At 41.1% G+C, this 24,362-nt stretch overlaps 1 protein-coding gene and 1 long non-coding RNA gene across 2 annotated transcripts; both read right to left on the bottom strand.

The window, feature by feature from the left end:
• Positions 1-3,961: 3,961 nt before the first annotated feature.
• Positions 3,962-6,411, bottom strand: LOC131083838 (uncharacterized). The gene is made up of 3 exons (XR_009114487.1): positions 5,464-6,411; positions 5,228-5,350; positions 3,962-4,320 (listed from the first exon to the last, which is right to left on the bottom strand). It is a non-coding gene; the product is annotated as an uncharacterized LOC131083838 (long non-coding RNA).
• Positions 6,412-10,513: 4,102 nt separating this feature from the next.
• MMAA (metabolism of cobalamin associated A) lies at positions 10,514-16,731 on the bottom strand. The gene is made up of 7 exons (XM_058025142.1): positions 16,704-16,731; positions 15,603-16,079; positions 14,463-14,585; positions 13,207-13,377; positions 12,817-12,902; positions 12,310-12,459; positions 10,514-11,029 (listed from the first exon to the last, which is right to left on the bottom strand). Exons 2-7 carry the CDS (start codon positions 16,021-16,023, stop codon positions 10,742-10,744), a joined length of 1,239 nt encoding a protein of 412 aa, XP_057881125.1. The 5' UTR covers positions 16,024-16,079; positions 16,704-16,731; the 3' UTR covers positions 10,514-10,741.
• Between the last annotated feature and the right edge of the window lie 7,631 nt (positions 16,732-24,362).

Genomic DNA, 24,362 nt, shown 5'->3' with positions numbered 1-24,362 from the left:
TGTTCACAAGCCAGTGACCTTAGAGCCAGGCTGGCATTCCCAATGCCCACAACAATGGATCCAATTACTCCAACCAACAAGCATTAAAAGGCACATAGAGCTGACATTGCTCTGGTAATTCCAATACATGGATCCACAGACACATAGAGGAGAGAAGAGCACCCTTGCCATCTCTGGATGCTGCTGTGCTCTGCTTAACTTTCCTTACACATTTTGGCTTCCACATTTCTTTCCCCGGTGTTTCCCTGTTTGGAGACTCTTCACCCAAACTCAAACCATAATGAGACTGAATAAATTGATTCAATACCTATTTGCTTTGTCATTCCTCCCACCATTATTCACTGCAATTCCTCAGACTTGGCTAAGGCAAAATACCATTTTCTTATTCTTTCAATTGCAGATGCACAGATCCAGGTGCTTGGTGAAAAAATAAACTTGTTTCCTACATAGTACTTTTGAATTTGCTGAATAACCTAGCAGGTCAAATAATTCATTTTGAGAAGAAACAAAATCCTTCAGTAAGTACACTGCTGAAGTAAAAGAGTTCAAAGGGGATCAACAGCATTTTATAAAAGGCAAATTGAAATAAAAATCTACAAGAACCAACAACAGCTACCAAATATCCCATCCCCAAGGTCTTTTGAGGAACAGCTGGGACCAAATCTCAATGAAAACCCCTTCACAAGGATCAGCATCCTCTACCCTGTCCCACTGGGTGGGGATGGGCTTTGCCTGCCTCCCTAAGGCCATCCCCAAACCTGGCAGCCCCGTGGGCTCCCATCCTTGTAGCCCAGCTCCTGCACGGCCAGGAATGACTGCCACTAAATCCTCTGTCACCTCTGCCCTCCTCAGGCAGACAGACCTGTGCTCATGGCTCCCAAGGGGCAGAGGAGCTGTGCTGACCTGAAAGGTGAGCTAGGCATTGCAGTTTAATGTGTCTGCTAATCAGGAGGGTTTTCATGCCTACTTAGTAAATGTCCCTATTTATTTTAAATAAAACTGTGTTAGAAGAGCCAAAACAAAAATACCTGTCCAGAGTAAAGGAGAAAAACTAACTGTGAAAGCGATACTGCTGCAGAAGAATATGATGTAGCCCATTTTGCAAGGTTGCTAAATTATGTATTACCAAGAGTGGCACACAGTCACCTATTAATACATCTAGAGCCCTTTGTTGCCCTATTATCAATAACAAACCTCCTGCACTATTTTGGGAAATGACCTTTCTGCACAGCCCGGTGTAGCACGAGCCAGGAACCTCCTGAGCTGTAATTCCAGCTCTACCATTGACTTGCTGCATGGTGAGGGAAAGCTGCTTTAACCTCCCAGGTGCTGTTTCTTTTTCTCTAAAGCTGCAGTGACACTGGCCTCCCTTTCAGCTCAGTGGAGTGCCTTACTAAGTTCAAATATTTGAGCAGAGCTTTGGGGATGCAAAATGCCAGATCAGTGTGACACATTGCTGCAGCTGCTTAAGGATATTAACAGTGCAGAAATTCAGCTGCAGCTGGAAGAACATATTGTGCAGAGCTACAAGGTTCTCTTTTCACAGGTGAGAATTTATAGCCACCAGCTTTAGGCTACAAATCACCACCCAGTAACCTGTCAGTGTTCTCAAGCCAGAGTTTCTTTCTCAACTCTCAGGAAAGAAAATCTCAGTGCTTGGTCCCACCTACATGGCAGCAGGTTCAGGGTAATGTTAACAACCCACATGATGGTAAAGGATACACCTAAAATAACAGCACACAGGGACCACAGGATGAGAATTACTGGGACAAGAGGAACATACAGCAGATACTCAGTTTATGCAGCCTGGGACATTTCAAATGTCAAAAAAAAAAAAAAAAAAAAAAAAAAAAAAAAAAAAAAAAAAAAAAAGTTGGGTTATAGGAAGTTCCAGAGATTGAAAAAATAGAGCAGAGAGAGTGGAGATTGTAACAACACCATCTCTTTCTCTCTCACTCTAAATAAATAAAAGTCATGACTAAATGAAGTCATTCTGAAAACATGAATTATTTCATATTTCATTTGCTTTGGCAGAATATTCCCAGGCTTAACCCCTCAAGCTGCAGGAACAGGTGGAAGGCACTACCAAAATAATGGAACATGCCTAAGCATGCAGTGAAACTATAGGAAGGCTACATTCCCAACTTAGGAAAAAAACCAGTCACATAACTCTTTTCCAAGGGGCAGAGATCAATTCGTTTTCCACCCCTCACTTCTCTCCTGTGTTGTTACAAAAGATACCATCAGTATTTTAGAGTTGTCTAATAACTCTAATAATTTAACCAAGAGTTTCCAAATAAAATTTACTTTGAAACCCATCCTGCTAGAGGAAATTCCATTTCAATTCCATTGTAATTGACATCGCAACTCAAATTCCTAAATCTGCATCCCTAGTTCTTCAGAAATGAAGAGACTTTCACAGTCTGGAAGATTTAACCTGAAAGCCACACCACCACACCCATATTTACATTAGGAAGTTCCCAGGGTAAGCACTATTCTTCCATCAGGATGATCCTCAAATGCCCTTTAAAAACTCCTTAACTATTATTTAAAAGCCCTTTGTTTTACAGACAGAGAGCAATACATTTGGCATGGAAGTTTAAGCACGACATGATTCAAGTTTATAAGGATTAAATTACAGCAGCTATTGAAATCCATGTTTGAATTTAATATTTAATACGTCTCTACTGACAGATTTCATTTACTCATCCTAATTAACAGCGCCCAGAGACTGCTGTTTCACCTTCCTCAGACTGAGCCGCGGCCAAATGTCAGCCCTGAGGTGGGGCACAGGCATCCCTAAGGCAGCAGCGGTGCCGAGCGCTGCCGTACAGCACCATCTAAGGGCTCTCCATAAGTACTGCTGAGGGGATGTATGGAATGCCACCTATGGATCGGCTCCGGGGTGCTCCCAGCCAGCTGCCAGGCTCCCAGCACACACCAGTGGCACCGCAGCACAACTCTCGGAGCTACTGTTTCCTCTCTGATTCATCAGGAATCATCGGGAAAAGGAAGTTACCGAGAAGCTGCCCAAGGAATAATTTTCAGAATAACAAGATTGACCTCTGTCATCAGCAGCAGTTTGCTTCTCTCTGTGGCAATCTGTTGGCATGCAGACAAGGTGGTTTGTTACAAACACTCTAGATTAAGCACAGGAGGAGAAAATAATATGGCTTCAAGATTTAGAAACTGAGAAACAAGAGTAGCTTTAATTCTATCCAACTTGTGCAGTATTTAAATCTCTATTTCAGCTAATTTCTATTTCCAGGCAATCTTTTTTCTTCATAACTTATACAAGTCTTGCTCATAAAAATATCTTCTGGAGTGGTTTGTGGTGCAATCTACATAAGGAAATACCACACTAACCTGAAGATCCACTTAGTCCAGCCCTAATCTCAAGGAACACCCAATAAAGAAAAAAAAGCCCTATGAAAGTAAAAGTATTCAAACTGTCCCACAGAAATGCCTTTGCATGTTAGGTGTTCACTGAGGTTCAACGTTCAAAAATGTTCAGTGAGAGCTATTCAGACTGGACTAGTTTACAAGATCTGTGCCTGTCTCCACAGCTATGTTTTCTGAGATGAAAGAATTGGCAATGGGCCAAACAAGATTATTTTAATTATCCCAGTTTCCCTCTGAAATTTCCTGTCTCGTTGCACATGAAGTTTACCACCCCAAAAAAGGAAAAGTGACCTGCCTGGCAGGACAGACCTCAGGCAGCCTTTATTCTAGGACCTTATTCCATCACGTGTAGGCACATGCTCCACTGCTGACCTCTCCTGACCTCAGGGTGTGGAGGAGCAGCAGCATTTCTAACATGGAAGGAATTGTGAGTGGTGAAAATGAGTGTCTGGAGCAGCGTCTCCAGCTAAACTGAAAGCCACATGCAATGTGCAAGACACAAAACTGGGACTTTCAACACATCATAATTCAAAATAACTCTTTAATGTCAGTGCAGAAATAAAGCATTCAGTGGCTTTTAGTCATACTAGTGCTGTACAGTAGCCATGCTCTGCTCCATTGCTGCAGCTGTGGAAATGACAATACTAAAGAGGCCCACATTAAAGACTCCTTCATTTCTGAGAATGTCACATTCTAATAGATAATGAAAAGGAAAAGTCAAGGACAACAATATTTGAAGGCTGAAACATTAATTTTCAAATCTAATCAGTTTCTATTGCCACTGCACACAGAAAGAACCAGTCAGGTTATACATGCTGCATGGTACCACTCATAAACAACAAAAAACAGATTTTTTACCTTTCCTGAAACTCCTGTTTCTAAAAGCTTATTGATCTTAACCAGAGTTCCCCACTTCTCCTGTAATCAGAAGTTAAGAACATTACTTCACCCTCTTGTTTTGAGTCCTGTAGATATCAGATATTAGCAGCTGTTGTTCAGTGAAGACAGACAAATCATATTCACAGCTCAAAATAAAGAAATCCTGTTTGGGTGAACACAATTTGCTCTGTTCATCAAGCAAGGGCATGAAAAGTCACTCCTCTCAGGTTCAGACAGCAGTCAGGATTTCCAAGTAGACAACTTTGTTAAGATTCATGCAATATTAAAAAAAGAACAGTATTTGCAACGTAATTCTCATTTGCTGATTATTTTCCTAGATTGAGCTCTGCCAGATACTATGCACTTGCCATGCTTTTGACATGGCATGTAGGGCAGAACCAGTTTCTTATGTAGCTGCCTGTTCTGGAATGAACACCTGATCTATCTGATCTCAGTTTTGCAGTTACAGCAATATTAGCCCTCTCCACAAATTTTACAAGATTGGGATAACTGAACAGCAGAGCTTCTCTTTAAAGTTCAGAAGAGGAGGGACACCAGAGCATAACAGGCTTGTGCAACACATGCTGACCTTTCAACACATCGACCTGTAGTGCTCTGAAAAGCACCAATGGATAGAGGGGAGAAGCTAGTGCTGGAGGCACAGGGTAGAAAGGAAAAAGCCATCACACTGACAAGGTACAGTGACCTAGTGTCCATGAGCATAAAGGTGGCTCAGGATATCAACATTTCTGGCAGAAAAAGTATACAAATACTCAGCTGTCTCTTACTCAGATCTAAGTGTAAAAGACAGGCATCTGAGCAACAGTGAAATCTTCTGATGTGGTAAGGCCCATTAAATGTTGCAGCTTCTGGTGTCACTAAAGAGCCTTTGTCCAGTCAGACTAACAATTTACAGTTTAGAATTAAGGTGAAACAAGCAACTTACTCCTTGCTCTTATTTTACAGGCTTTGCCAGATGTGATCAGATAAAGGCACACATTCAGTGCAGACCTTCAATCATTTTCAACCACATTCAATACCACTTCTGGTTTGGTTTGTGAAATCCCTTCTAAAAGACATAAACCAAGAAATTCTTAGCACTCTGATTTCCCTTTCCTCTATGGATTATTTTGCCTACTTGGAAATACTAGGAAAGCTTCTCTAAATAAGAATAGACCTTACTGTGATGGCTGAAGTCCTTCTCCTTCCATGAGAGGAGGTCTGACATCACAGTCTGGGAACCAGCTTAGTTCCTTTTCCTGAAAAGAGGCAGGATACATCTTAGTACAGTTAACTTGTCCCTGTATTTCCCATCCTCCAAATCTTCCTAGGACGGTGCCTGCTTTCTTCTAAGATGTGATAAGAGAGAGAAAGAGGAGTAAAGGGCAAAGGTAACCAGGAGGTCAAGAAGAGATGCTTCCCTCAGCCACTGCTAACAAGGCACAGCACAGGAGTTTCACACAGCTTCAGAAACTCTTGTTCCCCACTGGTGAGCTCTGGCCAAGGCCGGGTTCACCGAGGTCACAGCAAAAGAAAAGGTTGGACTTCTGTTGATCAACGCTGCTAAGCAACAAGTCATAAAAACCAACATCACCCTTGTCTTCTGCTGGTTGCAATTAGAGAACTACAAATAGGATCACAGATTCAGGGCCAGGAGAAAACCTTTAGCAGTGTGAGTGTGCACTGCTCCCAGCCACACAGCCCGTGCAGCAACTTCTCATTAGACACACACCAGCATCCCCAGCCATTGCAGCCTGCACAGGGCAGGTCAGCCCAGGCCTCTGAAGCTGTAATAGCCTTTGGCTTCTCACAGTTGTAATCTTTAGGTTGTAGTGGGCACTTCCAGTTGAAGAAACAAATAGAAGTGTTGTCAGCCCCTGATTAACTTCATGAATATTTGAGTCATGTTAAAAGGTGCATAACTAAAGCTTTTACAGGCTACTCTAACAGTGGAAGAGATGTAAGAGGAAATGAAGACATAGTGATACAGAGCAGGAACTCACTTTGCCACAGTATTTTAAGGAAGAATACAGCAATCTTATCATGCCTTCTGAAAGGTGAAGCTTTTAAGTTGTGACAAGTAAACAATCTTACTCAAACTACAAGAACTTTTAACTATTCCCCACTTGGAGCACAATTACAAACAAACCCACCGAGTGCCAAAGGACAAGCATCACATGGTCCCATGCAACACACAAATCCAAAAGATAGGAACAGGCATTGAAGTTATAAATTTTGTAAGCCTCACACAGCAACACTGTCTGTCACATCAGTTTCTGTGGCTTCACAGTGAATTATCCAAGATAATTCTTATGCTCCCATGGGAGGAAAAATAGAGAAAAATATGCATTTCTCTTGCTGTTCCATAATGTACCTTCTCCATACACTGTCATGAATGTCCTTCCTTGTTCATCAGCTGAAGCATACCTTAGTATGACAGGAGGGAATAGAGTATGTCTGTCATCCTTCCATTCTAAGTATGGACTCTAATTGCTTCTGAGTTTTTAATTTTGTAATTTTTATTCTCAATTTACAAATGTTCCATTATGAGGGGGGTGGCTCATAATTAAATAAACTGTAAGAATATGACTGTGGAGTAGTTGAACTGGTTTTTGTAAGAGGAATCCTGTTACTAGTCAGTCTGTGCACTGTTGACTGTCCAACTCTTCAGGGAAACACACTAATGTTTCCTTAAATACATTCTTTACCAACATTTGTTCAATCTTTCATCAAATTATAAAAGTTTTAGAACACTCCAGCAGGAATAGTTACAGAAGCACTAAACTCTGTAAAAACATTTTTCTCATTTTAACTCATGGACTATGTTACTTATTGACTGTGCATCCAAGGGGGAGCAACAGAGCCCTCTGAGAAAGGAAAATAAAAGGGAAATAAGAATGTTTGCACCAGTACAGAGCAAATCAGTAATTGAATCTTGCCACGTTACGAAAGGAAACTTTAGGAAGGGAACTGCGTACAGTTAAAAAAAAAAAAAAGTTTTTTTGTATTCTTTGCTTTACTCAACACCCATGCCCCAAAATCTCAAACAGCCAACACAGTGCATATTTCACAAATAAGCAATATATATGAGGAGAACACAAAGGCTGAAGCAGCATGCACAACAGGAAGTAATGCATTTACAGAAGGCAAGGGCAGATTAGACATCAAAGGCAAGTTTTTTATTACTTAAAGCAGGACATTACAACAGAAGAGTAGTCAAGAAGGGGTCACCGGGTCCTGTCACTGAAAACAGAGAGATTAGATATGAAAGGAATAAGTCACACTAAGAGCATGAACTTGCTAAGAGCATTTTTTCAACCTTAAGTAACGTGGCTGTAAATATTACGTGGGGCTCAGAGTAAAGACTATTGAACTGTAACCCTTACACTCTCTGACCTGTTTCAGAGTCCTGGGTAAATCACTTGATCTCACCACACTTGTTTTTGCCAGCTGTGAAACACCAGCAACATGTATTACACAGGCACCTGGGGAAAAGTTTCACACTTGCAGACAAATGCAAGACTTTGTAGAAAATTACTTTGCATATGTAAACAGTTTATTCCCTACCTCTCTAACTCATTTGTCTATTCATTTGTCTCTCAGTTGTCTCAGTTTGTCATACCTCCAGCTACAAACTCCCTCTTGCTATTGGCTTCTCATTAAGTTATATTATTTTCCCATACTATTTTGCAATAGCTGTGGGTTTAAGTGTTAACATGAGAGCAGCTTGACAACTCCAGAAACTAAGAATATGTCAACATCCTACTCAACAGATTTGTTTACTATCTTTTTTCAGAAGCCTGTTTACTTGAATAACAATATTTTAATGCATTTTGGCCAAGTTAATCCCACAGAGCTAAAAATTATGAGCTGGAAACATTCTTCCCTATCTTGGGACACAGTGGATTGTTTATAGAGTTGTAGCTGACCAGCTGAAGCTCTGCAGTCCTTCTGAAGACAATTCATCTGCCCAGCCCACAAGAACATCAACAAAACTGCACAATAAACTGAGCAGCAGCTGACTGCTCAGAACAAAACACATCACAGCAAAATCTTACAGGCTGTAAAACAAACTATTTCATTCCCACATGGAAGGCTCAGTTCATAATTTGCACAGTACAGCTTTTCAGTTTGGTAGAGGAATCACTGAAAATCAAAACAGAGACCCTCATTTACTCTTTCATTTCCAAAGACTCCTTTCAATATATGGATATTTCTCCATCTATTGAAGTATGAGGCATAATTGAACACATAAAGAAGGCAAATCAGATTTTCATTTAATGCTCTGCTTTAAAAGGAAAATGCAGTTTGAAGAACCTGCTTAAGCCATTGTACTTCTGCTAAGAGTTCATTTGTAAATTAACAATATTATAAAAGAAGCAACAAAATGAGAAAATAATGATAGCCCACGGCTTGAGTGGATCAGTAGATCTGCATCCAGAAAATAAATACTGAAGAGGCTGTAAGACATATTCTGCTTGAGCAGGTGTCATTTGAACAAAGCTGCAGGTTCTGTTTTACTTGCTTGGCAGCTCATGTATGACAGACAAGGAAAACAGCAGTCCTGACAGAAGAAGCAATGACCATAATAAGGGTTTGATCTAACAGATAAACACAAATGAGGTCACCTCAAAACCTGCCACCTGAAACAAAGGAACTATCAAAAAATGGAGAACTCCCTGGTTAAAATGCTGCTGCTCTCATTAATTCATTCCCCACCTGACTGTCATTTCTTCTACCAGGTACCATAAAATACAGTCAGTATTTAAAGCTGAAAGGACTCAAAGGACACAAGAAGCTGCTTTTGGTTTAGGGCACTCTCTGTCATATTCAATGGAGGCTGTTTAAATAAAAAAGAAACTGTAAGCACTGCATTTCTCTCACAATTCAGCATGGTCAGAACAAAGTCACTGTGCTTCTGCCACTCCATACATTCCTTCAGCTGCCTCTTTGTAACTGATTGCAACAATCCCAAAGCAGTGATTAAGAAACAGGAGTAAGTGGTCAGGAGTTCTGACAATTTAGGTGATGGAAGCCACTACCACCAGCTACCCCTGTGCAAACTTCCTTCCCAAAGAAATTCCTCAGCTGTATGGCCCCTAAAACACTACAATGCCCTTCCTTAGTGTTGCACTGCAAACAGTGCCTAGCAGGTAAAAGCTGGGATCACCATGTAACAACTGGGACAAGGGAAATGAAGAGAAAAATATATTTTGAGGGGGAAAAAGCCTTGAACAAAAACAAACACCATGAAGGTAAAAAGAGGATTTAAGTAACCCAATTCAGTGCTCTACTGGAATTGAGTTGCCAGAAGCCAAAGAGGTGAAATTGCGCTGAAGTTACCATACCTTTTATGTATGTGTCCAGAAAATGAAAACTGTGAAAATGATCACTTCCAATATATTTCTTTAAAAATTAATTTACCCAAGTACCAACAGCCTCACAAATTCTCCTATTTTAATGGTTTTACTGTCAGATCTCCAAAAATCAGCACTTTTCCACTTTATTCTTCACATTTAGTGGGTACCAGATGAGCTCTGCCTTCTAGATCATAGATCAGGAAAATGTTTCCTCCAGATTTTTCCCAAAGGAAAATAGAAAATAAAAGTGCTTTTGGTTGGAAGCAGTCCTGTCTTCTGCAAGAGATAAAGAAAAAAATACTAAACATGACTGGCCATTTTGTTTGAATCCAGAAAATGTAAGTCAGATCAGAAAACCATAAAACATTATTTTTAGAGACAAATTATTCTAGTATAAAGACATTTGCTATTAAAACATCATGGGTAACATTTGTCTAATCTGATGTCTGCATGTCAAAAAAAGTCTAGCTACATTTTGCTTTTTAATAAAACATCTATTTTGAAACTGGGATGGTTAAAATTCCCTTCTCCTACTGTACAGTGGGTAATAACTAACCACAGCTTCCAAAGAGGGACCAAACACCACTATGTTCTATTTATATGCATACAATTTATTTAAAACTAAGGCTGTGGTCTGGTGCTGTCAGGCAGTGCAATGTTCTTGCTGTCACTCAAGGTGAGGAAAGAAAATGCAATCCATTCTGGCAACAGCTGCTGCTATATTAGAATGGAAAGCTGCAGTGTCAACTGCTCTGAGACGACCCCACAACCAGAATCCAACCCTGCACCACCACAAACCTCGCTCTCCTGCCCTCCCCAAACCCAATCATTCTACACAGGCATCCAGTTTTTATCAACAGATCTAAGGCATGTAGAAACAGAAGATTTGGAAGTTTATTTTTTTCCAATAGCGTGTAGTAGTCTCTTAGTGAGTGTTTAGATTTGTCATGATCGCTGCACATACAGAATCCAACAGAATTCTTCTGCAGAGTACAGAATCATTTCAGCTGCAGAGATCAGAATCAACACATAGAAAAAGTGCATTTAACGTTCACAAGTTTCACATAAAGCACCCATCAAGAGCAGAGTACAAACAATGCTTAGAGACCATCTTTGAATGCCTTCAGCAGCAGGTCAGCTGCCAGCCCAGGAGACAGGAGCCCAGCAAGAACCTTTTCCTCCAGAAGCGGGATCTTATCCTTGACGGCCAGGTGCGTGCGGAAGTGCTGCAGCACGTTCTCCTGGATGAGGTTCCACATCCACACCTTCTGCTGCCGGCGCCGCCTGGCCAGCAGCTCGCCGCTGCCGAGCGCGAGCTCGCGGAACTCGGCCATCTTGTCCCACAGCTCCGAGACGCCCTCGCCGGTCTTGGCGGAGACGCGCATCACCTGGGGGTCAGGGAACGGCCACAGCCAGGTTACCTGCTGGCCTCCGGGCTGCCAGCACTGGGTCGGGCAGCTTGCATGGAAATCAGGAAATGTGTGAGGGAAGCTTCCTTCAGTACCTGCTTCATGAAGCTCTAAGCATATCTGTGCCTTTCCCTCCAATGCCCCCAAAATCTGGGATTCTACTAACTAGAAGTAGACCCTGAGATCCATGCTGTTTGGGATATTTGTCCAGCTGCTTGTTATGAGAATCATTTTTAGTAAGTCCTTCAGCTAAGAGGCACATTATTGCTCTTTTACTTAAATGTAGATTAAAATGTATATTCTGGTAGCTATTCTTTCACACTTAAAATATGCCAGAAACAAGGTATTTTAATGTTTTTTTGCCTTTGCTTTCCACACCAGGAATTAATTTTCAGAAATCCAGCACAATCTTTCAAATTGAAAGCCTGAGTTTGTTTTTTTTTTTTTTAAAAAAAAGCTTCTCTCCTTTTCCACACTTAGAAAAGAAAGGTTAATCCTCAGCTGATTTAAACTCAGCTTAATGGGTCAATTTCAACACCAGGGTAGAACAAACCTCCTTTACAGACAGTTTATTTATAAAAGAAGTGAGAGTGTGTGTGTGCTTATTCTATATACACATATTAAAACTAGTACCGAATCTTCTCCTTAAAAATCCACCAAGATCTTTAAAAGATAAAATACATAAAAATACGGCATTAAAACTGAAGACCTCCAGGATAAAAATTCCAATTATCTAGCCATTTTTATTATGTGAGAAACTAAAAAAAAAATTAAAGTCATAAAGGAAACACACAAAGTAGTGAAAGAGCAAAGATAATCACAGGCTTCAGAGTTATAAGAGAGGGAGAAGTAGATTAAGGGACATTTTTAGATATGCAGTTTACAAAAAGCAAGTGAAGTTTGTACCGCTCCTGATGTCAGTAATAGCTCTGCTAGTGCAGAGATTGTAGATCAGAGCAGAAATCCTGGGGAGGAGGACTGGCTTTGCAGTGTTTTATGTGGCACATCCTGAGATCAGAGGTGAGGCACAGACAGCAGCCATCACTTCTCCAGCACACTGAGACTGAACAACCAACTGTAATTTTTAAAAGGAGCCCAGGGACACTAGGACAGCTAGGTGAGGAGATACCAATCTTAACTCATTCAGCACATTTTCTGGGGGGAAAAATACAAAAAAAACTCCCAAACACATCACCAAAACCCAAACAAAACCAAACCAGACCCACAGAGCCCCACAAAACACAGGGAAGTCCACAAACCTTTGGCCTCCAAACCTTGGAACGCTTGCGGAGCAGCTTCATGGCGCTGACGTACTCAGCCTGGATCCGCCGGGCAGGCACAACCAAGTCACCATCAGCCTTGTTGATAGCAACCAGGTCTGCCACCTCAATGATGCCCCGCTTGATGCCCTAAATGCAGCAGGGACAGCAATCAGGAGTAGCCAGAGGGGCTGTGACACGCTGATTCAGCACAAAAAGCAGGTCAAAATGCTTTGGTAGTTTCTAGTTTTCTCCCCAAAAATATATATAAGTAGTAAGCATGTTAATGTTAAGCCACAGAGTATCACGTGTTTACATCCTCATACTTTTAAAATCAAAAAAGGGAGCTTAATTGTGCAGTAAGTGGATGACACTGAAAATACTTAATAATAACAGTATAATGGACAAAACATATTGATATGGACTTTCTGCAGAGATACTGCATGCTGAATTTAAGTTTCTCTTCCTAGTCCCAGGTAGTAACCAATAAGAGAAACTGAAAAATACCTGTAATTCATCTCCACCCGCAGGTGGTAGCAGTAATATAAACATATCAACCATATCAGCCACAGCAAATTCTGACTGGCCCACACCTAAAAAATTAAATTCAGAATTTACCATTTACTACAAACTTTCAGTCCCATTAATGTCAGTAATTGTGACAGATCCCAGCACTGCCCCACGAACAAATCCCACTAAGAAAACAAAGCCAACAGGAAACATGACAGTTTAGTAAAAGGCACACAGGACTAGAAAACAAGACAGAATGAGCACTTATGTTAAAGCAGTGACCACATGCAAAAAACATGGGCAAAATCAAGGCAGGGATATGCAATTATTAGCACAGCCTATTTTCACGTCACAACAAGACAAACAAAGCAAACCCTAAGCACGTACCCACTGTTTCCACGAGAACAACATCGTAGCCTCCTCCTTCACACAGCAGAATGGCTTCATTTGTGGTCCTTGTGACACCTCCCAGTGTCCCACTGGTTGGAGATGGTCTGATGTATGCATTCATGTCTCTTGACAACTCAGTCATCCTTGTTTTATCACCCAGCAGGGAACCTTAATGTTAAATTATTTCAGTGCAATACAGCCAAACTGCCCTTCTCCCCGCTCCCCACCAATAAATGAGTGAGGACAGACAGGTCTCTCATACAAAGTCAGTCAAATAAGAATATCCTAGTTACAGCTTCTCAAGACTCAGCTGAGGACTAGGAAGCTACAGTCTGGTTCTTCTACTTCCCAGAAGCTGAAAAGGCCTGACAGGCAGACCTTACTGCTACCAAACACAAAGAATTTGTACTAGGTCAGAATGAATTCTACAACTCCTGAATGGCTTTTTGAAGCCTACACACATCAGGCCACACAGCTGATTCCTGTCTGCTCCTGTCCAAAGGACAAATCCCTGCATCATGATTCTGACACACTTTGGTGCTGGATGTTTTGTTTTAGGAGAGCTGACACGTGTCCCTGCCTTCCTTCTACTCAAACAAACTGCAAATCACATTCAGTGAGATCTACACACTCAAGGCACACTCCAAAAGATGAGAGATGCTCAATTCTTCCAGCTGCTGCAGTCTTGCTGTCACATTTTGCTACTCTACTCATGCATCCTGAAGGCATGCATCAAAGAACACAGTCCATCTTAGCTCCATGTCACTGCAATGCTCTAGTTAATTCTTTATAAATAGTTACACACCTCTAACAGCACAGAAGCTGGAAAAATTAATGATGCTGAGTGGCAGCTGCCCCTTATGGAAAGATCAAAAAAAAATCAAGATTGTGTTATTTGTATCAGAGATACCAAGAATCAGGCATGCTCAGCTTGTAATTTCCCTACAAGTTTTTACTGGAGAGTTTCAGATCACAGCCTGCCATCAGTAATCCTGCACAACTTCAAAAAAATTCAGATTTAGAAAAATAAATTGTACGGCGGCATTTGAATACTGGAAAGGGGAAATCTGAAAGAACTACAACACTGATACATATTTTCCAATTTGGTATCACATATGAAGAAAATATGAAAACTTGATTTCTTTTACATTTTACTGTAACAGGCACCAAATCTTCTTCCACTTTGCTCAAAGAGATACTTCAGTAGTTGACAAGGTATTGGAAACTTGACTCAAACTTTGATTCACACTCACCACCACTTGTACTAGAGGAAGGGTCCACAGCCAACACAGCCACTTTGTGGTTTCTTTCCGTAAGCATCTTCCCAAAGCATTCTATGAAGGTCGACTTTCCAGCACCAGGAGGACCAGACAACCCTAAATAATCACAATAGGAAGAAAAAAACATTTTGCTAGTCAAATAAATAATACATCTCATGAATACCATCAACATCTAGTTGACAACAATTCATACTCTAACACAGCATCACAACAAAAGCAAATAAAAGCTATGCCAAAACAAAATAGGAGCTTGACAACATAGCAGCACCTCACTATCCCTCATCCTATTGACACCAATATAATATTAGGCTTATCCACATCTATTTCTTCCCCTCCAAATAAAATTACTTGTACTGCATGACTTATCCTTCATAATTTTCAAAATGTTATATATTAGAACTGGATTTTTCAGATTTACTACAAAAGAAACACTCCAAAAGGAAAAGCAAGGCTGTACCTTGAAGAGCTGTTCTTTCCAAAAATGAGGCCGTTTATTTGCATGTCAAAGCTCACAAACTAAGATTAGCACCAAACTTTTCTCACTCCCATGCCCCAGTTCTTGTTCTTACTACCTTTGTACAGACAGGAGAGATGACAGCTGGGCATGACACATGATAGGAGTCCTTCTCTGTGTAAGGGAAAAATATTTTACAGCTTCCAGGAGAAGCAGGTTCATGTCTCCTTCAGCTGAAAATCAGGCTGCTTCCTAACAGAGGGCCATAAAACAGGAAGTGCATGTTTTTCCTTCTGTAGACTAAAAAAGGGATTCAGGAAGTGTCCAAAAAACACCTTTAGGAAAAGACCAGGTGTGCTTGAACACATCTTTCCCTAAGTGTAAATAACATCTGCATCAATCTGCAAACTAACTAATGTTTCACCTTATAATGGTTACACAGCCGACCCTGAATAACACACTCCCAAGAAGCCATGATAATTTCTAAAGTACTCTCAAAAGCATTTTTTCATCTCAAACCATAATTCCACTGGACAGAAGTAATCTAGATTGGTTATAAACCACAAAAAAAAAAAACAATGCAAGACTACAAACCACAAACAGTGATAATAAAAGGTGAGGACAGTAATTACTACTAGACAAGACATAAAAGGACTAACCCACTCTAAAGGCAAGTGGCTTTCCTTGATTTAAATTTTCTTGTTCCCTGTGGTAGGATAATACCTTCTGAAGGAGCACCTGGGCTACTTTCTTCTTCCTACTCTGAGTTGATTCTATGAGTGTAATGGATTCGGCTAAGCAGGCTCTGTGGCCCTGGATTAGCCCCTGGTAAAGTCTGTCTATGAGTCTCTGCTCCTGGTCAGAAAGCTCCTCTGCTTGCAGCTCAGGGGCTGCCTGCTGGCACAGCTCTCTCCTCAAAGCGTTTGATGAACAAATCCATTTTGTGCGACAGTGATGTGCTGGCCTGGGAGACTCAAGGCCCGGGAAATCTGCCGGGGAAGTGAAGCGAAAGTTCATGAAGTAAGTTCTTCTGGAGAAATAACAACGAGGGAATCTCAGCAGCAAACAGGGGATCTTCATCTTCTTTGGAACCAAAAAGTATCAGAGTTGTCAGTTCACTTCTATTTGCAGACAGCCTAAAGAGAAGGAAAAACATTTTTACTTTACTCAAAGCACTTTTGTGAGGACTCAAATTAAGTTTATGTACACCCCTGACCATCAGCTTTGATTTTATCTGTACCCACTGCCTTGAATAAAAAAAATAACTGTCCCCTTTTCCCGCTAAACAGACACAATAAAAACACACTACAGAACCAAAAGCACAGTATCTCTTTATTATCATACTTCATAAATTAAAATATAAAAAAAGTACTTTCAAATAAGCCTCTGAGAGAACACACAGCACACTACAAATCCAGGAGCAATCAATCCTTAAGCTTACAGAACTGGTGGTACATTCTAGTTTGACGGGCTATTTTAGGGTTGTTTTTAACAATTATTCGGGACGAGGGCATATTTGCACTTATTTCCATCAGAAAGAGGAAAAAAAAGGGGGGTGGGACAGAGTTCAGAGACAAGAACATTTAGAAATAAACAGGAGGAGCTGAGGCCTGCCCGAGGCGCCCGGGCGGCCCCAGCCCCGCTCTCGCTGCGCCGCCTCAGCCCGGGGCGGCCGCTGAGTGAAGGAGGGCAGGGGAAAGCCGCCATTCCCGGCCGATCCCCGCCATTCCCCGCCGCTGCCCGCCATTCCCGGCACCTACCGGAGCCGCCCCGCTCCGCCCCGGGAAGTGACGCCCTCAGGCTGAGCCGGAACCCGCTGCCCCGCAGGGAAAGGGCCGGGAAAGGGGCGAACACGGGCGGGAGCGGAGGGTGCTGAAGGCAGGGAGCTTCCCCGCCATTGCCCGGGCCTCCAGAGAGAGGGGTCAAGGCCTCAAGGCTCAGCTCTGGCCATTCCATGTGTACACAAACTTCCATGGCCGTGGAGCCACAGTCTCCCTGCTCTGGCCTTTCAGTGATGGATGTTTCAAATCATCTTTTCCCTCCTGATTTAGCGGTATCCACTCTGAATCCGTGCATGGCCATTTACTGGTCCTCCCCCCATATACCGGAAAGGGAGAATAAATGCTTAAATCCCCTCATGTGCTTATTAAATCACGTTTCTTTTCAGCCTTATTAAACCTCCTCTTCAAATTTAGTTTCCTGTCGTGGAATGTTGGCTTATCGTGAGGTGGGGTTTGTTTTGCTTCCTTAATTTTTTAAAAAACTATTATTATTTCTCCAGTCATCTCCCAACCCTTTTTCCTCCCGTCTTCTTGTTAAAGCACACAGACATACAGATCTATTTCCAGTGAATGTGAACACACAGAACCCACTGACTGAGCTGTTCCCAGTGCCTTGCACTATCCCGCAAAGACTTTTTCCCAGTGTCATCACCTGGGCAGTGAAAGTGACAGACTATTAAATAGCAGAAGTTTTGTTCTGAACTGCTGAATGCACAATTCAATCTCACTGCTGTTATTTCAGTCCAGAAGATGATGCTACACAGAGACCTGAACACTTCAGGGCTAAGAAAATATACAGTTTTGTGTGCCTATCATCATGGGATGAAACCACAGCAGAAAGAGACAAGAAATTCCATTTTGAAATAGCCTCATGAGGTCTTTCTGTTTAACCAGGTCTTTATTCACCAGAGTTAGCCTGGATCACTATAATCTCTTCATTAGCAAGTTTTCCAAGGCTCTCTGTTTCAAGTGCTGTACTTACACCTAGGTAGCACATCCCCACTACTATTTTAATAGCAGCAGAAACAACAAAAAAACCATTCTGCTTCTGCTTAATTCATCCTTCGGTTTATGTCCCTTTGTGTTCTCTGAAATGGAATACTTTTGTCAGTGACCTTGGTGAACAGGCATGGAAAAGTGCACATTTCATCAATGCTGAAGAGAAGAGGGGATTGTTCAGTTCTCTATGATAACCTTGTGGACCGGAATAATAGGAGTGAGATTAAAGTGTGCACTCAGCAGTTCAGAACAAAACTGCTGCCCTTTTATACAGCCCACCAGCTGTACTGCCAATCTGATATGGCCACAAACAGGCATGAATGTGCTCTAGAGTCATCTCCCTGCAAGAACTGTTTTCAAGACTTTGCACACTGGTGAGGTCTGGAACTCCAAATTGCTCAAGTCATCCTCTTTTTTTGTTCCTCTTTCCCCCTAGCTCTGTTATTCAACAAGTTTGCTTTTCACCAGTCAGAGGCTACAGTCTCCAAATGCCAGATATGAGAGGAAGACTTCCTATTGCCTGGTCAATTATATACACTCTTTTTTTCCATAGTCTTTCATACATCAGAGATTATATAGGTCTGCTAGAACTATGTGCTCTTCTACCACCTCTGATTTCTTTTTACTATAACCTCATCCAAAATAGGCAAAATACTCCCTTAGAGGCTGGGTCATATCTAGAATCTTCTTAATCTACATCCTGCCATGCTACACAGTGTTCTTGTGTTTCTCCTATGGTCTTGTAATGTATGCAACGAAAGGGGGGGGGTTTGGTTGTTATTACACACAGCCCAATAAATTTTGGGCAGACTCACTATATTTGTGCTTTCTAATCTCCAACACAGAGATTTCTCTTGGCTTCTGTATTCTTTATCCATTCATCATTAATTTACTTAACATTGTTGCTGAGCTATTCAGGAGGGTAGTTCAGTAGCTTTCTGCATCAGGCTCTGTTTCTCCTTTTTCTTAAAAATTATCTTTCAAATTTGGGCTGGGGGGAGTGTGTTTGTGGATTTGGGTTTTTTAAATTTCAAATTTAACTCATATTCTGTGTTCTCTTTTCTTCTTTTCCCCAAGGGTGTCAGAATAATAAAAATGCACCCCCATAGTTATTCCATCACAATCTGCAAACTTCTCCAACATTTAAGAAAATTGTCTGGTTCAACCTCCTTGCTGCAAATTTATCCCAGTGTTAAAGAAAAGGGTACTGCTGGTAACTCATGAAATAGAAGTCTTCCTTCTGAGCCAGTACTAAATCAAACAACCTGTAAAGTGTTATAAATATTGTGCCATGAGCTAAAGGTGCAGGGAGGCACAGACATTCAGGCAAAATATGCAACTGAATCCAGATCATTACAAAAGAATAGAAAAAGATCCTTCTGTAACTTCTCACAGCAGGAATAGTATTAACACCAGAATCTGCCAAATTCAACCATGCAAATTTACATTCTGTCTAACTGGCTTCCCGTTGCAGTTTTAGTTGGATTAGCTCATTCTTTCTTCCTCTGGCCACGCAGATTTCCTTGCTCTGTTCACCTCCTCTTTAAGAAAACCCAAAGTAATCTTTGTGCACATAATTAACACAATGATACTTAATATCATCACAGACATTTCTCTACATCAATGTGCTGTAAAGGCCAATACAAAACCACAGTCCTTGCCATGGTACAAACTGAAAATACAGTGGGACCAAATGAGACCATTTGCCCTTTATTTCAGAAGGCAGCCCTCAATTCATTTCAGTTTTCACAGAAGCAGAAAAGTTTGATCCAACCACCTCTTTACAGCAAAACAGGAAGCAAGGTAACTGTTGATTACAGCCTTCCTTTCAAGAAAAAAGGCTAAGCTTTTCAAGGACAGTCTTAGCACTCTAGACAAAATATACCTTCTACCTTATCTTAGAAGATATTTGGACACCTGAAATGAGATCACTAGAAAGCATGTTCACAGCTGAAAGTTTGCCCGTTGAAATGCACCTTGAGCCCAGGCCTCAGATCTGCAGTTACAAAACTTGCTCGGGCAAGGAAACACCAGAAAAAAGGCCAAAAGCCCTGCAACTGTTACACCAATAGCTGTTTGCTGACTGTGAGCGTCCCAAGGTTTTTCTACGAAGACCAGGACAGAGCAGCAGGACAGCTGCCTGGCTAGGTGTGGAGAAAATAGCCTTTCCACAGCTTCCCAGGGCCAGCCACCTACACAGGAGGACAACCCCATGGCTGAGCAGATTCTCTGTACCTGTGCTGGTGAGGAGCCATAAGGTTGTCAGGAAAATTTCCTGAAAGCCTGGAAAAGGAAATTTGCTCTTTGAGCTTTGCCTGAAACCTACAAGAAAGCATCTGAAGAAAGCAGAAGGAAAAATTATCTTAAATAATTATGGCATTTGTGTAACATTTTTATAAACAAGGGAGCTGAAGTGTCTTCACAAAACATTAGAGCAGTGACTTCAGTGTTTCCTTGTTGGTATGAACTGAGCAGTGATTGCACATTAGTGAGAAATGACATCAGCTATTACAGGAAAGTTTTCTACTGCTTATGCACAAGTTTTTTAATTGTTAATGATGCACTGCCTGATGTGAAGTGATTTTTAAAGGGGACAGATAAAACCATCTTTTCTGTAAAAAAAGGAAAGACATTTACTATATAGGCAAAACCCCCAGACATTATTCCTATACTACTACTGGTTGTAAAAGCCATTTAAATAATGTTCTCCAAGACCAGTTCATTGTTAAAATTATAAACCCGGAAGAGCAAGTCACTTGCCAGTAAAATAATATTTCTTTTTCTTTCAATTAAAAAAGTATTTAAAAGCTTGGCTTAAAGAGTATGTTTTTCTCCATGGCCACCAATGACTCATGATATCAAAATATTTCTCATGTAGCTCATTATTACACAGCTGAAAAGGAAATAATGAATTGCCTCTTCCTGGTTTTTTTAATACAGCAATGAAACCATACTAATCATATTTGTAAACATAAAAAATATAATACAATCTGACATCTGGCTTGGCTGAGGCACCCTCATTCCCAGATACTTTTTGCTTAAGGAAAGGCCTAATTGGTTGCAGTTTTTAAGTTCTGTAGTTGCCAGAAACTCATGCTGGAAGTCTCAGTTGTGCGGGCACTTGCTTGCTTACTCTCCAACATGCCCACAAAAGCAAGACTTACAATCCAAAATTGTGTGCAAGCTAAATGTCCCATTTTTCCAGGCAGCTGTAGCAGATGGGTGTGAAAAGGATAAAAAGGGAAGATTCTGCTAAGATTCAATGCTGTATGATCAACCCATCCAGAAACAGAGCACAGCAGCATTCTGAAAGGCTGACTGACTCAGGAAGGGCTTGCTAAAAAGCCTGTTGGATCATACCCTGTGTCATTGCTTTACACCACAAAATACACAAACACCTTCATGTAAGTGCACCCTGCATTTACAAAGCTTAGCCTAATGGTACAAAATATTGTACCACAGAATTAAGATGAAAGAAGAATCCTTCATTAAGACTAAAAGGGAAGCAAAAACTCCAATGCTCAAACAACAAACACCACTGCAGTCATAACTGATGCAGTTGCATGGGGAAAATTAGCATAGAGCATATGGAAAAAAGTCAAATATTTGTTTTGAGGATGATCAGCTTATGGAGGTCCAGAAGGGAAATTTAGAATCATTTTGTTCAGAAGTTGGTATTTTCATCTAATTGCTTTCCCAACTAGGTCCATGTTTAGAAAAGAATTCTACATTCAAGCAGCATCATCTCAGTATATATTATATTATGTTGCAAGAATCAAAGATGAACACCTGCACTTTCCCCTCACTGGAAGTTAGCTATTCATTTGTTGTCTGAAAATTTGTGCTTATCTTTAGTGCAGAGGAATAAAATTGAGAAATAATTCCCGAGACTCTCGCCAGGAGGCTTCCCTTACCTCTTCTGGCCAGAAGGGGAAGCTAGCGCTATGCGGCTGAGTCACACAGCCCGGATGGACTGAACACACGGGAATTCAGGTCACCATCACCATCGAAAATCTGCCCTGTTTGGCCACGGCAGAGTTTAACCACCTGGGAAACTTAAACATACTGAAAATTTACTGAGAGTGCATCCAGGAGGCTTCAGAGTGTAAAATCCAAAAGCCTCTCTGCAAGCATGTGTCCCATCTCGGTTTGGAAAATGACTCACAGAACACCAGCAGCAAGTGGCTGTAACCCGGTTGAGGAGCCCCTTACAGCGAGTTTCTGACTTCCCAGCAGGATTTTGCTGCTGCCCTGTCTCTGGTCACTGCAGCAAGTCAGGGATCTCTGGGTAACATAAGACTTACATAGAAATGTAATCTTATTTCCCCACCTAAACCAGAAACAAAATACAAGGCATACATTTTAACTAAAATTCTGCTACTGTGTTAAGACACCTGCTCACAGTATCAGTGTAGGAAACAAACAGAAAACTTTATCGCACACATATGAATAGTTGCCTTGTTGTATTAATATTAAAGGTTTTTTATTGTTTAGAATGAAGACAAGAAATCTGCAGTACTCACAGCTCAGATGGTTTGTGATTATCAGCATCCTTCATCCTTTTCAGAGAAGATTCAACTGAATTTTAGTATGGAAGGGGATAGACTGAGAGTTTTGGGTTTTTTCTGATCAGCTATTCCATTTCAGTTTCTCAGCATTGAAAACTCAGTTTCTTTATTTGACTTAAGCTAATCTATCAGACATGTTAGATGTCTCTTTCCACAGGGCTGTAGAAACAGCAGCAGACAGATGCCAAAAACTGTAAGTAGGTCTGTCCAAAATTTCTAGTTTTGTATCTATCTGCATGTCTCTAGTCTGGCCTAGACTCAGGCTTTCTGCCATTTCTGGAAAGAAACTTCCAGGAATACTTCATTTCTAGGAACTTCCAGGAATGCTCTCTCTTGCTCAGCCAGAGGCAGACTATTCAAATTGTCAGTGGATGAAACATTTAAAAAATGGATGTAGGAAGTCTTGAAGACAAGTCTGGGTTATACACACACACACACACAAACACCATCCCTTGTCCCTGTTTGCCATTTATTCCAAGAGAACATATCCCTGGTGCTACCTTCTTCTCATGAAGCAAGACAGATACTAAAACAGATGCTGAGTATGTCAATGAGTGTGCAGTCACCAACAGTGGAGGTCTGACAGAAGGCCTAACAAGCCCATTAGTTTTTTAAAATAATCTAAAAGGATGGATTAAGCAAAAAATTGATAGTGTTGCATTAAAAGTATTCTAGGAGGCCTCCCATGTTGCAGTCTCTCCCCATCACCATCCCTTTCTGCTGCTAACTTCTTGTATGGACTTATTCTAAAAAAGACAGAATGAGTGGAGACTGAAAGGATTAAAACAGCAGTTACTTGCAAAATTAGATGTTTCTTGAAGGGAAGAGATATGGATTTTGTCTTCTTGTATTTTATACCGAACTCTGAAGAAGCTATAAAGAATTTTCTGCTAGCATCAAAAAAATGCAAGAAAATTACAGCTCAAGTCAGAGCTCTCAGCTCTTACTCCATGTTTCAGAATCACATGTCAATGACATTTCACCTTCCCAGTGCTCCTGTTCCAGTGAAGGAAAAGTATGCAGTCATTGAAATCCATACTTCCTTTAGGTGGTGTTCTGGAAAAACAACATTTCGTATTTTAAAGCCTCATGATCTACCCATCTAGTTGTGGGAAGCATAAAAATTCTGATATCATTTCCTTAGAGTGCATCCATTCTTGTAACTAAGTCTATGAAAAGAATAAAGGTGGCATCAACAGTCTGTTTTAATGACAGTGTTTGTATCATTTCCAATTACACAAGTAACACTTCTCCAAAGTCATTAGTGCCCTGCCATTATAGCTGTCACTGCTTCTTCAGTCTTGCTGCTCTGAGAGCAAAGACTCTGTGGGTTCCTGTTAGGAATACTGATAAGCTTCAGGAAAAGCTCTTTTCCAGATGGTCTTGTATGAGGCATTCATACTCCAGCACTCTCAATGATGGTTAAATGCTCGTACAGAACACAATCCTGAGCAGAAGTGAGGTTTGTTACTAGGATAGCTGTGCAAATCAATGCATTTTTTAGCTGCAACTCATCCTTAACTACACAGGCATGTGGAACAAGGAGAAGAGAGGAAAATAGTTTTGCCAGCTTTATATTAAACCACTATGTCTCAGTAGGCAGGAAAATATGTTTGGGTGACAAAGGCATCCTCAACATCTCTGACAGAATTCAGCTCTTCAAAGTTCAGACCAAGCCCTAAACACAGCGCACAGCAGGAAAGCATCAAGAAGACCTTTGCTATGTCTAGTATGCATTTTTCTAACCTGACATGGACCATCTCCAATGACCAACTCTCCAAAACCTATCCAGATAACTTGTTAGTGTTTAATATCTTAACTGACACAAATCTCTTCTCCCTGCCCCTAGTATTAGACTCAATTCTCTGCAAAGCAGAGAAAAGGAATTTAACTCTTCTTCCCCAGAGTGGCTACCTACACATGCTTCAAAACTCCAGGTTTGACCTTTTCACAGTTAATTTTAAAGCACATTTTATTTACCATGATGTTTTAGAACAAAACTTAGTGAGCAGGCAGTTTCCTTGCTTGATTCTGCCACCATGCCTACAAACACTCCTGCATTAGTTACTGA

Source organism: Melospiza georgiana, chromosome 5 (assembly GCF_028018845.1).
Source record: "Melospiza georgiana isolate bMelGeo1 chromosome 5, bMelGeo1.pri, whole genome shotgun sequence".
Lineage (NCBI taxonomy): Eukaryota > Metazoa > Chordata > Aves > Passeriformes > Passerellidae > Melospiza > Melospiza georgiana.
The sequence above is the reverse complement of the archived record's forward strand: the minus strand, read 5'-3'. Positions and strand labels throughout refer to the sequence as shown.